Here is a 15181-nt window from a genome sequence, read left to right as displayed (position 1 = left end):
TTGGCACTCGGCAAAGGCCCTCTTTGCCGAGTGCCAGGGCCGGCACTCGGCAAAGAATTTTTTTTAAAAAAATATGACGGCGTGGGTCGGCTCGGCCGTCAAGTGCCATTTTTTGCCGAGTGCCACTCTTCGCCGAGTGCAACACTCGGCAAAGAGGGCTTTTGCCGAGTGCCAGGCACTCTGTGGCACTCGGCAAAGCCACTCTTTACCGAGTGCTAGACTTTGCCGAGTGCCACCCGGTCCGGCACTCGGCAAAGAGTGGCTTCGCCGAGTGCCCGATTTTTGGCACTCGGCAAAGCTGGCGGCACTCGGCAAATCTGCGTTCTCCCGTAGTGTAAGCAATCAACACACCAGAATTAAAAAGGGCAGACCCAGTGCCGGAGGCTCCCACATAAGTGGGGTCTGGGGAAGGGATAAACCGAGACAAGCCTTTTCCCCGTAAAATCTACGGAGAGGCTGCTTCGAACCCACGACCTGGTGACTCAGTGAGACAGCTCTCACCACTGCATCAGGCCTACCCTTCAACACACCAGAATTAAATGACCGAATATATCTTTGGAATTCCGTCTGAGGTCCCTTCACATATAGCATTTCTTCTCGTTTTTCTCCATTCTCCACATACAAGAGATTTACAGAACAGCTTCTGAATTAAAGGACTGTTAAATTAAGTGAAAATTGCTTATATCTAACCCAAAGTCAGCAAATGTACCCTCACAAGTAAACTACCATTTCATGCTGGAACATAGTGTAGCCCCAGGCCCCAGTCCTACCCACTTGATTTATTTTTCCTTTGGGTGATGTGGACAAGGCAAGGTAGAACATGGACAGATAGGTCTGGAATCTTTAAGATTGTTACTTACTTCTGGAAGATCAGATAGAGCATCTTCGAGAACAATTGGTTTTTCTAGTTGCATTGGCATGCTGTCGGACCATCCAACCAAATTACGCTACAAAAGAGATAATGATGGTGTTGTTACTTCACCCAACATACTAATTCTCAGTATTAGGGGAAAAGATTAGCATAAAGAAGTAGACTACAATAAACAGATCAAGTAGGAAATGAATTTTCAATAGAAATGGATGTCCAGAGAAGAAATAAGCCAATCCTTAGATCGATCAAGTAAAGCAGGTCATATTTACCTCAAAAGCCAAGGGGCAACCATTCTTCACAATTGCCTCATGAGTAGGCAGAGGAAACGGGGGTAATTTCTACAGGGTAGAGGTATAGAAATATGGGGAAAACAGAAGAAAGTGACTTCATAATACAGGGGAACTATTACTTGCCTCCTTTGGATGACAGCCCACCAAAAAGACACGCATTCGGAATTGTGGGAGGCCATAACATCCAGCAGCCATGATCCCTAGTTTTGCTTGATAATGCATAGCAACTAGCCGACTTAGAGCATATCTTGCAAGTGTTGCATCAGCAAACTTCAGTATATCAAGGACATTTTCCATATAAATGTATTTGGGCTTCAAAAATTGCATTACATCCATGAAGACAATGATCTGCTTATTTCTCTCACAGTTGAATGGTGCATCAAATTCCCTATTGCGGTTGTAGCCACTAATGCCTTGGCATGGTGGTCCACCACATATGACATCCACATCACCCTGAATTCATACAAGATATCAGAAGTGCTGAGTAACTGTAGCAAGTCACAACAATACCACAACGGTTACATTAAATAACCAGTATTAACAAGAAAGACTGTAAGGAGTATTACTTCCATGCAGGAAGCAGCATGTTGGCAGCTTGATAACACCAGCACAAGGAATATTATGGTTTATGACTGAACCGACCCCCCCCTCCCCCCTTGTGGCTCTAAATAATCTGTAGGCATGGTTGCCTCAGAAGTGGGTGGTGGCACCGATGCGGGCAGCAGAGGTCCTATGGTCGGATACGGTAGGGGCAACCAGGGAGAAGGTGATGCAGGTGGTGCTGGCAAGGAGAAAGATGTGCATTCATGCTACCATTAGTTCGCCTTACATCTTCACTATTAATTTATTTTAATCTACTTTCAACATGTGTGGAGGCGACTTCCAGTTTCCCACATATGATTTTTTTTTGGTTCACATATACAAGTTTGTCACCATAAATATACTATTTATCATGATTTTTGGTCAAAGAAATTCACATAATGTTATCAATAGAATTAAACTATAATTTTGAGTAAATGACCATTTACTAATGCTATCAAAACATTAAGATATGCAAGTAGCTGTCAAATGCCAAAAGTTCCACATAAATGAAAAACAAGATATTCCATCAAGCCTTTAAGAGAACCATGACAGCACTGAGTGGGGCATGGTCACAAAGTACAATTCTGCATTATTGCAAAATTGCTCACCTTAGTCCTGCTTTAATTTGTTAACATCTATTTATGACAAATTGAGATTAGAGTATATTTTAAATCTAGAGTCTGTTATGACTTTTTTTTTCTTTTCTTCCTTCCTTCCTTTTTTTCAGCTTCGAGAGGATGTAGAGTTCAGTTGACAAGTTAACATCATATGCTCTTCTGAGTCATGCTAGCATATTGTTCAAAGCATCAAGGCTGACTGGCTGAGATTCATACTAAACTCAACCATGAATAACACTTACAGGAAGTGGTAAGATCTTTTTCTTATGCCCTTCAATAACAAAATCCCTAATTGCATCTTTGCAGTTCCTGCAAAAGCCAAATTGTTCAAATCATGGTGAAATTGGTAAGTTTTAAAACCTTTTATTCTTACTTTAGCCCTTCCATTGGCTCCCATGTGTCATCATTAGGGCCATAACCTTTCCAGCGGACCTACACATGATATCACAATTGTTTCAGTACAGATCAATACAACGTTCAATGGAAAACCAATGATATGCACATGTAATTTGTAAGCATACAGCCTGCACCAGAGTTGAGGCAATAGAGCCAAACTAATTATTGGATCAAATAACAAGGAAATTGTTTACATATTTAACAGCATTGAGTTATATCATTAACCTGTAAAGTAGAAGGGCAAATTCCCATTACCACGTTATGATTCTGACAAGTAATTAAGTTGGTACTCTTAACTACAAGACTATAAAGCAAGCAAACCATCACAAACCTTAAAGTATAAGCCACGCTTTCTGACACCATTTGGATCACCGAAGCAAATATCAACTAGCTTCCATAGTCCATACTTCGAATTCTTCAGTAGAAAATGTAGAACAATCTGGAGTTCCATTACTGGATTGTGTTGGAATGTTGGAATGAGACTTTACTTTACTGCAGGGCTTCACATAGGTTTTGCATAGCTTTTCCCATTCCTTCAACAACTCAAGGAAATCGTCTGTGGTTTCGTTTCGGACCTATGCAATGAGTAGATGTGCATAAGTGAGCCAGAACTGACATTTAACACAGCAGCAGATCCAATTAAACTAAGAGGAAGATAGGGAAGGAGGAGGTGAGGGCAGAAGAAGGAAGAGAGGAGTTGAGGAAGGAAGAAGCCCCCCCCCCCTCAGTTTGCTGCTGGGTCCACCCCTGGAATTACATAAAGCACGAAGGTCAGTACCTGAGTTTCTGGATGATTTAGCCTGAAGCTTTCACATGCAACTTCATCGCCATCAATAGCCCATCTCTACTAATGGTAAGGAAATCATTAAAAAAAATTTACTATACTAAGCAATAAAAAGCCATAGCACATCTAAGATGTTAGCATATAAGTACCGCTACAAGATTCACACCACCACCACGAGCCCCAAGACAAAGACCAGTAGACATTCCCCCACAACCACAGTACAGATCTAACAGGTAAAGCTCCCTCATCTCTGGTGTGGGAGACTTCTGCTTTTCAGTGAAATCAATCCTTTTTGCATTGTTGCTACTAGTGTAATGTGAATGTAACGTGTCATTTGGATCTCCTGCATTTTATAAACCTTAAGTTAGGCTAATAAGCTCATAATATTATCAAAATACATAAGAGAACAAAAGCTATAACAATTACAGACTACAAGATAATACACATTAGAATTAAAGTATGATCAACATGATAGAAAAATAATAAGAGAAAGGTGCTTCAATATAAATTATAAATTATAAATGTGAAGAGTAGATCTCAAATCCAAGTGGGATTGATTGATTCACCAATATTGCGAATAATTTGACATCACATGCGAACCACTGTGTTTTAAGAGGACTTACCCATTTCCATGGTAGAAAATGTACTATAGTCCAGAGAGTACTTCATGTCATAGTAATAGTGGAATGAAGGAATTGACCGAGACTTTTCATTTATCTGTAGCAAAAATTGAAAATATACTTTTCATACAAAGAAGTATCATTAAACCAATACAGGAAAATGTATAATTAAAAGTGAATACGTGAATGTTTTTTTATTCCTATTTCTCAACTTATGAAATGTTCGATTGAAGCACTTGTGTGAATTATTTTGGATCCTAGTATGCTCATGCTGTAGCAGTTGTAGCAGCACATATAGGTTCGCTTGGAGGAATTCTGGAGGAATCTGGATGAATCTGGAGGAATTTGTGAGAGTAAAACACGGTTCCGGATGAAAAAAGAAACGAGACGGGTTTAAGGGCACGCGAACGGAGCCATAATTTAGTAGTAGTTCCCTTGCCTGTTGCTGTGACGAGATCCTTTTAGCATCTGATAGTCTCCTGGGTGTCAAATTAATTATTATACAGTGTCATGTATATATATATATATATGTATGTATATATATATATGTATATATATGTATATGTATATATATATATGTATATATATGTATATGTATATATATATGTATATATATATATATATATAGTGTATAAAAAATAGAAGTAATTGGAAAGTAGGGGTCCTATTTTGGAAGCTTCTGCTGGAGTTCAGTCCAGAAAACAGACCTCTCAAAAATAAAGACACCACTCAAATAAAAAGTAGGAACCCTATTTCTTTTTTTTCTTTTTTTTTTCTATGGCTGGAGTTGCTCTTACAGCCTGTGCGAGCGATAGTGCCGGCGTTTTGTTCCGCATCGTCGTGCTTCTTCCACACCGTCCCCATCTACACCAGCCCGTAGCCATTGTTTTGCTTGCGGCATTAGAGAACCTTCCATTGTTAGGTCGCTGGAGACGCCGCTGTGGTGGTCTTGCCCGTGCTGCCGGAGACCGGAGGAGGACGCCGACACGGCGGCCGGCCGGGGCGTAAGGCTGTGACGGCTGTCCACGGTCGGGAATCGCTAGAACGCCGCTGCTCCAGGTTCCTCCGGGGGCCCTCTTTGGATCTTTCTTTTCTATTTTCCTTGAATGCGTTTTGTCTGCTGCATTGAACATACGAGCTAAGCTTCCATCGCTTTCTAACGGAAGCACAAGATTATTTGCTTTCCTAATGCTGAATTTATGAAATAACTTTGTATCACACAAGTGCTTTTTTTTTTACTCTGAAAAAAGGCTTCAGACCTTTGGGATGCGACCCAGTGTCCCAGTCGCATAGTCATATTTCGTGTTCCAGATGAGAGACATGTTCTAGGAGCAAAATAAAGCTTTTTGAAACTAACCAGTTATATGTTTCTTTAATCAGTTATTTCTTCTGCTATTCTGTTGTTTTGGTACATATGTATGGATGAACACAATTGTATGTGTTTGACAAAATGGCTACAAAGATATGATGAAGCCACAACTGATGAGATGCACCTACTAGTATTAAATACTGAGATCTTTAAAAGAAAAGCCTAACAGCCAACCTAATTATAGCCCGCTTATTATACAGGTATATGTTGATGAAGGCTTCAAGTGACATGGCATTTGTATGCAGCCGGCAGCTGGCTGGGTTATTATCCTTGCTCTTATATGAAAATGTTTCCGGCTATGATCAGCGCGTTATGAAGGGAGATCTTCTTTTATATCTGTAGGACGATCGTGTCTCTTTGGCCCCGTTCGTTTGGGGGAATCTGAAGGAATTTGTGAGAGAAAAATACTGTTTCGAATAAAAAAGAAGCATATCAAGTCGGGTTTAAGGGCACGCGAACGGGCCTTTGTAGTAGAACCTGAAACTAATGTGTTTGTATATTCAGATTAACAATTAAGCAATTCATACATGCAATAATTTGTTTGTATCGTACCAACTGCCAATCCATTATCCGTTAGGGTTAGGATCCATTAATGGTACTCCTTTCGTTTTTTTACATATCGTATTAGGTTTATCGTCCTAAATAAAATATTTCTATGTTTGATCATTATTTAAAAAAAATCTATATAATTTTGCAACGTATGGACTATATATATTATAAAAGTATTTTCTATAGTGAATCACTTGGTTGTGTTACTTGTGGTGGAACTTGTCTCGGGTTTAAGTCATCGACTTGGCACGGTTGCTAGTATTTTTCTGAATTTATTTCAGGATTTAACGGTGCTATGTTTTCAGTGGTAGGCGACGTTCCCGTCGACAGCGAGGTGCCTGTGGTGATTTCGTGAATCTCGAGATATATCGGCTCGGTTCTTCGAAGGTGCTCATAGGGGTAGGTTTACATACATGTATTCATAGGGGTGAATGTGTGGGCGTGTTGTGGGCGTCTATGTTATACTGTGTAATTCTAAAAAAACATAAATCTTATGTTGTTAACCAATAGATTTTTTAAAATTGATGATAAAAGAGAAATATTTGACTTTGGACAACTAATATCACATATATATGAAAATAGGGGAGGGAGTATAAGGCTGTTAGGGAACCTATTTGTTGAGCCCAGTTTGTATTTTTCATCTAACAGTTATTTCTCTTTTTATTCTTTCGATACCGACTTCATTCCTTTCTTTCAGTACGCCTAGGAGAAAATTCTTTCAATACTATCAAAATCTATATTTTTTCTTATTTGCCATTGAAAATTAGAGTTTGATCTCTTTGCCATTGATTTGTAACTTTTGTTCCTTATATGCCATTGTCGTTACTTTTGAGTCTCCACCATGCACACTGTAAGAACCATGGCCACCTAGTCTCTCTGGCACTCGGAGCCTGTCGCCCGCCTAGCCTCGCACCCCCCTCCCTCGCACCTATTGCCACCGAATGCTCGCCGCCCATGCATCCACAACCGTTGGGCTGTCCTCGCACGCGCGCCATCGTCGGCAGCAGGCATCCTCGTCTCCACCACGCTCGATAGTCAACACCACTGAGCGGTCGGCACCCGTGTGTGCAGGCCACACTCGCCCATCGTCGGCCTCCCCCACTCTATCCGCAACCACATGCGCATGCCGTGAATGCTGGGCGACTCATTGTCCGTGCACGCATGCAGCGAACGCTAGGCCACGCTCGCAGTCCATCCTCCTCGCCACCCGAGAGTGCCACAAACACAGGGGTCACGCTCGCTGTCCGTGCATGCGCTCCATCGCCAGCCTCCCTCGCTCTATCTGCCACTGCCCACGCATGTTGCGAATGTCCGGCCGTACTCACCATTTGCGCATGCACTCCTCGAACGCCAGGCCACACTGGTGGTCTATGCATGTGCGTCATGGCCAGACTCCCTCACACTCAATGCCATCGATTACTCGTCGCTCACGTGTGCCATGCCATGACCGCACGACCGCGCTCGCCGTCTGCGTACGCACAGTGCGGAAGCGGGTTAACAACGGTATTGAGGTGGCGGAGGAACCCAAAGATGTTGTCGACAGAATATCATCGGCAGTCCACCAAGGGGTATCCCGCGATGGTAGATTTGTCGGTGGAGGTGCGCGTAATCAGGAACCGGATGGTGACACAAGGTGCGGAGACAGCGATTTAGATAGGTTCGGGTCGTCTGATCGACGTAATACCCTACGTCCTGTGTCTTTGGTGTATTGTATTGAGATGTAGTAGATAGATCTTGATGGATCGTGTCCGCTAGGGGACCCCTGCCTCTCCTTATATAGTCTGGAAGGACAGGGTTACAAGTAAAGTATCCTATTTAGTACTATACAATAGCTTGCGGTGCACGCCGAGCAGCGCCGTGCACGCCTTGATCTTGTGGTCTAGGCCACCTCTGATGGTGCGGCCCATGTCTTGTCTTGAGGATACCGGGGGCCATACCCCCACAGCTAGTCCCTAAGCCTAACAGTAGGTGATGCAGTCATGTGGTGCTAGGGTTAGAAAGTAGAAGACCAGCCGAGCAGGCAGCCAGTCCTCGGGCGTAGCCTCGAGATGAGAACAAGCACATTCACCGCAAGATGAAGTGTGCCCACTTAGTCCTCGAGCCTGCTAGAAGACGAAGAATGAATCTTATAGCAGGGTCAAAGAAAAAGAAGTCTAAAAGCTTGCCGACGTTGTCTGACATGCACGTATCAAGACCCCAGACGTGCTGCCCAAGATCAGCACCCTGATTCGAACAGCATGGAGCAGCTTGATAGCACATCGATGAGACGTAGCAAGATCCGAGCAGCAAGGGAGTCCCTGGCATCACTGGCGATGACCTAGCACCGAGGAGCGAGGAGTCCCCGGCATTGCTGGTGATGTCCAAGCATCGAGGAGCGAGGAGTCCCCGGTGTCGCCGGTGATGACCGAGCATCGAGGAGTCCCTGACGTAGGCGGTGATGCCCGAGCACCGAAGAGTCCCCGGCGACGCTAGCGATGACCGAGCACCGAGGAGCGAGGAGTCCCCGGCGTCGCTGGCGATGACCGAGCACTGACAAGCGAGGAGTCCCCGGCATTGCTGGCGACGACCGAGCACCGAGGAGCGAGGAGTCCCTGGCGTCGTTGGCGATGACCGAGCACCGAGGAGCGAGGAGTCCCCGGCGTTGCTGGCGATGATCGAGCACCGAGGAGCGAGGAGTCCCCGACGTTGCTGGTAATGACCGAGCACCGAGGAGTCCCCGACGTCGCTGGCGATGACCGAGCACCAAGGAGCAAGGAGTCCCCGGCATCGCTGGCGATGACCGAGCACCGAGGAGTCCCCGACGTCGCTGGCGATGACCGAGCACCGAGGAGCGAGGAGTCCCCGCCGTCGCTGGCGATGATCGAGCATCGAGGAGCGAGGAGTCCCTAGCATCGTGGGCGATGACCGAGCACCGAGGAGCGAGGAGTCACCGGCGTCGTTGGCAATGTCCGAGCACCGAGGAGCGAGGAGTCCCCAGCGTCGCTAGCGATGACCGAGCACCGAGGAGTCCCCGGCATTGCTGGCGATGTCCGAGCATCGAGGAGCGAGGAGTCCCCGGCGTCGCTGGCGATGACCGAGCACTGAGGAGTCCCCGGCGTAGGCGGTGATGTTCGAGCATGGAGGAGTCCTCGGCATCGCTGGCGATGTCCGAGCACCGAGGAGTGAGGAGTCCCTAGCGTCGCCGGTGATGACCGAGCACCGAGGAGTCCCCGACGTAGGCGGCGATGTCTGAGCACCGAGGAGTCCCCGGCAAAGCTGGCGATGTCCGAGCACCGAGGAGTCCTCGGCGTAGGCAATGAGGTCTAAGCACTGAGGAGTCCCCGGCATCGCGGGTGATGACGGAGCACCGAGGAGCGAGGAGTCTCCGGCGTTGTTGGCGATGACCGAGCACCGAGGAGTCCTCGGCTTAGGCGGCGATGTCTAAGCATCGAGGAGTGAGGAGTCCCCGGCATCGCTGGCGATGTCCGAGCACCGAGGAGCGAGGAGTCCCTAGCGTCGCCAACGATGACCGAGCACCGAGGAGTCCTCAGCGTAGGCGGCGATGTTCGAGCACCGAAGAGTCCTCGGCAAAGCTGGCGATGTCCGAGCACCATGGAGCGAGGAGTCCCCGGTGTCACCGGCGATGACCGAGCACCAAGGAGTCCCTGATGTAGGCGGCGATGTCTGAGCATCGAGGAGTCCCCGACGAAGTTGGCGATGTTCGAGCACCGAGGAGTCCTCAGCGTAGGCGGTGAGGTCTGAGCACCGAGGAGTCCCCGACGTAGGCGGCGAGGTCCGAGCAGCGACGTAGCTGACGACGTCCGTGCGGTGAAGTGTGCCCACTTAGTCCTCGAGCATGAAGTATCTGTGCACCGAGGAGTAACTGGTGTAGCTAGCGATGAAGCATGAGCAACAAATAGTCTGGTCAATTGGTCGGCGACGAAGTGAGCATTGAGTAGAAGCGACCGACGAACAGTTCGATCAACTGGTCGGCGACGGAGTCCATGAACCAAGCTGTCCGACCAGTTGATCGGTGGAGAAGTCTGAGCACCAGGTGGTCCGATCACATGGACGATGATCCTGCAAGACAAACATGTAGAACGGGTAGTACATGATGTAAAAATATATGAACTCTAAAGAAAAATCAGCAATGGCAATGAAATAGCATATGTAGCTCAGTGATCGGTTGGCGTGAAGATATATTTATATTTAATATAAATCGCCCGAACAGTTAGTGTGTAGCTGAGTCTCTAGCCCTAACTAGCCCATTAACCATAACGTCGAGCGTGGAGCCCGTGCACGTGTAGGAGAAATAGGCGTCGCTAAGGAGCCGCTGCCGACCACCCGTAATGCAGAGGGCAGACGCTTGTGCACATGTAGGGAGGAGCCAGAGACAGGGCCATCTCTGGAGGCGTCCAAGCATCAACATGACTGTTCGGGGGTTCAGAAAATCGTTTGGAGAGCAAATATAGAGAAAACAGTTCATAAAAACATTATGGCGATATACAGAGATTGGAGAATATTTAGAAGAATATTAAAGCGTGACTTAGCTTTAGATAGAATGTCTGGTCAGTGGCGTATGGCGTTATCTGGTCGGCGTTGATAGCGAGCACCTAGCGGGTGGTGAGCTTCCGTTCCCTTCTGCTTTCGGTGGAGGCAAGACCCCCGAAGATTGTGGGGACCACCTTGTCATGGTCCTAGAAGGCATTGCCATTGCCCCGAGGTGGTCGGTGACCTTTGGCTCCATCATTGGCGTCGTCGTCCAGCTTTTTGTTTTGGAATTCCTTAGCCAACCCGAGGCAGTCCTTCATTTTGTGCTTAGCGTTCTTGTGGAGCGGGCATGGGCCATCGACGATCTTCCTGTACTGCTCATCATAGTTGCGCTTGGCGCGAGGTTCGTTGACAGCAGCAACGATGTGGTCTGGCCGGCGGCGGCGATTTTGGCCAGACTTGGGCCCTTCTTGCCGATCTCGAGTGCTGTTATAAGGATAACTATGGTCGTCGAAATGGCAGTCGCTGTGGCATCGGTCAGTAGGGTGGTCGTCATACCGGTGTGTTGGTCGTTGGGTGCCCGTATACTCGTTGAAGCGCACCTCAGCCTCCTCAGCATCGGCATACTAGTTGGCGGTTGTGATCATCTCGCCAATCCCAATAGGCGGCTTGTGGTTGAACTTGGAGCGGAGCTTGCGGTGGTGGAGTCCTCGGATGAAGGCGGTGATGACCTCAGCTTTCGTGATGTTGGGGATAGAGTTCCTCATCTCGAAAAAGCGTCAGATGTAGCTGTGGAGGAGCTCAGATGGCTTCTGGTCGATGCGGTTTAGGTCGTGCTTGGTGCTCGGGCGAGTGCACGTGGCCATGTAGTTATTGGTCAAGACTTTTTTTCAAATCCTCCTAGGATCCGATGGAGTCCGGGGCAACGCTGGTAAACCAGCTCATGGCGGCAGGCATCAGCATGACAGGAAGGTAGTTTGCCATGACATTAGAGTCTCCTCCGGTGGTGTGGACAGCAGTGGCATAAGCCTATAGCCACTGTGTCGGGTTCATTCTTCCTTCGTAGGGCTCGACCCTAGTGATCTTGAAACCACAGGGCCACTGAAGCATTCAGAGTGCCCTTGTAAATGCCGGAGGCCCCTCAGAGTTGTCGATGCCGTCGTCAGCGGTATTCCCATCGGCCAGTGGTTCGACAGCTGAGTCTAGGTTACCATACTCTTGTTCATACTCCTAACGGCGGCGAATTTCATCTTCATGGCGACCTAATCAGCGTTCGTCGATGCGCCATCGTGCATCTCGACGATTGTTGAGATGCACCCGGACATCCTGGTCAACCTCCTGGTCGTGTTGGTGGTGATGTTCGGCACGATCACCCCTAGCTCCACCTTGGGGGGGGCTGCCTGTCGTCGCGATGCTGGTCGATGAAGCGACTTTGGTGGCGGTCGATTCTTGTGGCAACTGATCGGCGGATCAAAGTGGTGGAGTAAGAGGGTCTCTAATCCTAGCGGATCTCATTGACCTGACAGTGCGCTGCTTTAAGCATGGCAGCGACCTTGGCGAGCTCGGGCGTCTATGGGAGGTTGGCGAGCTCATTGGCGGCTACTACTAGATTGGCGCTCAGAGTCCTGAAAACGTCGTGACCATCAATGCGGAGAAACTCTTCATTGAGGTTGCACTGGAGTGGCCTCCCTTGAGAGTCGAGCTGCTGCTCGGCCATCACGAGGGTGTGCTCATTTGCTCGGCATTGTGCACGGTTGACGTTCTAGTTCTTGCGAGCGGCGCGTTCCTCCTCGGTCTCACCGTTCCGAGGGGGGCTATCGATGCTGACGTTGAATATTGTGCCCCTCGGAGAGGAGGGAGAGGAAATTGCTCAGCGGAGGTTTTGGTGAGGGTCTATGTGGAGTCTTTGGACTCGGAGCCTAGACTCTCCTCTAGGATGGTGTGGAGGGATGCCCTAGGGTGCCAGCTGACATGGAGCATGTTGACGGCCGGTGGAGGCTGGTCAGCGAACTAGTCGGTGAAAGGATGAGCGTCTCCCACCTGGTCGGTGAATTTGCCCCTTAGGGCATCTTGGAAAGTGGCGGTGGCATTGGCGAGCCCGAAGGGCAGAGCCATAACTCCCAGAGTCTTCCGAGCAGCCTCTGGGAGGTCTAGATTGGTGGGTGGTCGGCACTGAATAAGGGTGTCTAGAGCCGATTCGGCGATGGAGAGGCAATCGGCGAGCTTGAGACTGACCTGATTGATGGATGCGATCAGATCATTGCTGTTAATCTACCTCCTCTGGTAGCGAGGAAGTAGGCAGTGGGTTGTTGACGAAGGCGACCTCGGAAGTGGTTTTGAGATCAGATTTGCAGTCATAGGTGCGGGGGTGATCGGCGCAGAATCGATCTGCATCGGCTCAAGGAGCTCTCCGACTTCATCAGCATTGATGATCCACGAGATCGATCCGATCGTGAAGATCTAGTCGGGCTGCGAGAGGGACGAAGAGCCTATGGAAAAAACCATCTTGTTCGACAAGAAAAATAGCATGCACAACCCCTACCTGGCACGCCAATTGTCGATAGAATATCGTCGGCAGTCCTCCAAGGGGTATCCCACGAAGGTAGATTTGTCGGTAGGGGTTGTGCGTAATCAGGAACCGGATGGTGACACAAGGCACAGAGACAACGATTTAGACAGGTTCGGGCCGTCTGATCAACGTAATACCCTACGTCATGTGTCTTTGGTGTATTGTATTGAGATGTAGTAGATAGATCTTGATGGATCGTGTCCGCTAGGGGACCCCTGCCTCTCCTTATATAGTCTGGAAGGGTAGGGTTACAAGTAAAGTATCCTATTTGGTATTATACAATAGTTTATGGTGCACGCCGAGCAGCGCCGTGCACGCCTTGATCTTGTGGGCTGGGCCACCTCTGATGGTGTGGCTCATGTCTTGTCTTGAGGATACCGGGGGCCATACCCCCACAGATGTGCACGAGAAGGATCTACAGGGAGAGAACGAGCGGTATGAGGCCATGCTGATATGACCATAGGGGCGGGTTTGGGGGTGGCTGTAGGGCGTGGTCATGCTCCCATATTCGACCTACAGGAACCCAACCTCTATGCACAGAATCAAGGTGCACGAGGCCAGATCGAGTGGAGAGGGTAGTGTTAGACTATAGGATCATGCATAGATCTAGTCGGGTACTTGTTGTTGAATGGGTAGCATGTCCTAGTGCATGTTCTAGACAGAGATTAGAGGGAGGAGTGGAGGAATCTATTGAACCTGACACCGTAGAGGAGGATCCGCTCACATCCGCCATGGAGTCAGTGTCTGCGCTAGGGCAACGATGGTTGGGGAAGAGGACAGTGATGAGTAGTGGCGACCGGCGGTGAAGACCGGTGGTGGCGTAGTGTAGTCCGACGTCGTGGGAGCCCTTCGGTGTTGATGTAGAGGCAGCGCCGCTGGTGGCTTCCCATCATTGGCTGTGCCCCTCTAGATCGGATTAGGGTGTAGGGATTTCGGTGGGGAGCTCAGCTCAGGCGAACCTCGTGACTTGAGCCATCGGCCCTCACCTCTATTTATTGTGTAGTGTGACAGGGGCCCTCCAGCCATAGTGGACTGGGCGCCCCTGATCAGGGCACGGATCAAAGGCCCAACTGGGCCGTTGGGCCCAGTTTGGGATTAGAGATCAACCTAACAATCTCCCCCTTGATCTCCTACCATCTTTCAATTTCATATCATTTACTTTTGTTCATTCCATTACAGATTAGCGCATAGAGCATGTTTCATCGTCACGGTCAATTACCGATAGATTTAACAGCTACAACACACCACTCTTTTCTAAAATAGATACTTATATTTGGGCCTTCTTTTGTCCAGGAATTATAGGCTTTCCCTTAAACCCATGTCGGCTACATGTTCCCTGAACACATTGGGTGGTAAGCCTTTTGTATGTGGATCCACGAGTATCTTTTCAGTACTTATATGCTCAAGACTTATGACATGATCCCGGACTTTATCTTTCACAACATAATACTTTATGTCAATGTGTTTGGCAGCACCACTTGACTTATTGTTGTGAGCATACTGTACTGCTGGATTATTATCACAGTATAATTTAAGTGGTCTATAGATGTCGTCAACCACCTTCAAACCGGGTATGAACTTCTTTAGCCAGTTCACCTGCCCCGTTGCCTCATAACACGCTACAAACTCGGCATACATTGTGGACGATGTAGTGATGGTTTGCTTTGAGCTTTTCCATGAAATAGCTCCTCCTGCGAAAGTGAATACATATCCAGACGTAGATTTTCTATCATCTCCCGCATAATCAGAATCTGAATATCCCACTATATGGAGTGAATCAGATCTTCTATACATCATCATGAGGCCTTTCATTCCTTGCAAATAATGCAAGACTTTCTTTACTATTTTCTAGTGTTCTGTTCTAGGATTGCTCTGGAATCTACCAAGTAACCCGGTAACAAATGCCAAATCAGGGCGCGTACATACTTGAGCATATTGCAAGCTTCCGATAGCTAAAGCATATGGAACCACTTTCATTTGATCGATCTCATATTGGTTCCTGGGGCATTGAAAATCCCCATATCTATCGCCCTTGACTATAGGAGCAGGTGAGGGACTACATTT

The 15181-nt window shown here is 47.9% G+C and overlaps 1 protein-coding gene across 1 annotated transcript; it reads right to left on the bottom strand.

Annotated features, from left to right (window-relative positions):
- Positions 1–723: 723 nt before the first annotated feature.
- LOC136517185 (DNA (cytosine-5)-methyltransferase CMT2-like) lies at positions 724–3370 on the bottom strand. The gene is made up of 6 exons (XM_066510713.1): positions 3088–3370; positions 2734–2792; positions 2603–2669; positions 1285–1614; positions 1141–1209; positions 724–947 (listed from the first exon to the last, which is right to left on the bottom strand). The coding sequence occupies exons 1-6, from the start codon at positions 3205–3207 to the stop codon at positions 780–782; spliced, it is 813 nt and encodes a 270-aa protein (XP_066366810.1). The 5' UTR covers positions 3208–3370; the 3' UTR covers positions 724–779.
- Positions 3371–15181: the final 11811 nt, after the last annotated feature.

This window comes from Miscanthus floridulus, chromosome 17 (assembly GCF_019320115.1).
Source record: "Miscanthus floridulus cultivar M001 chromosome 17, ASM1932011v1, whole genome shotgun sequence".
In the NCBI taxonomy this organism is placed as follows: Eukaryota; Viridiplantae; Streptophyta; class Magnoliopsida; order Poales; family Poaceae; genus Miscanthus; species Miscanthus floridulus.
The sequence above is the reverse complement of the archived record's forward strand: the minus strand, read 5'-3'. Positions and strand labels throughout refer to the sequence as shown.

Coding starts and splice junctions, on each gene's coding strand:
- LOC136517185 (XM_066510713.1), bottom strand. CDS start 3,207: ATGGAACTCCAGATTGTTCTACATTTTCTACTGAAGAATTCGAAGTAT. Junction 2,670..2,733: donor GAGCCAATGGAAGGGCTAAA/GTAAGAATAAAA, acceptor TGGCTTTTGCAG/GAACTGCAAAGATGCAATTA. Junction 1,210..1,284: donor TGGGCTGTCATCCAAAGGAG/GCAAGTAATAGT, acceptor TCTACCCTGTAG/AAATTACCCCCGTTTCCTCT.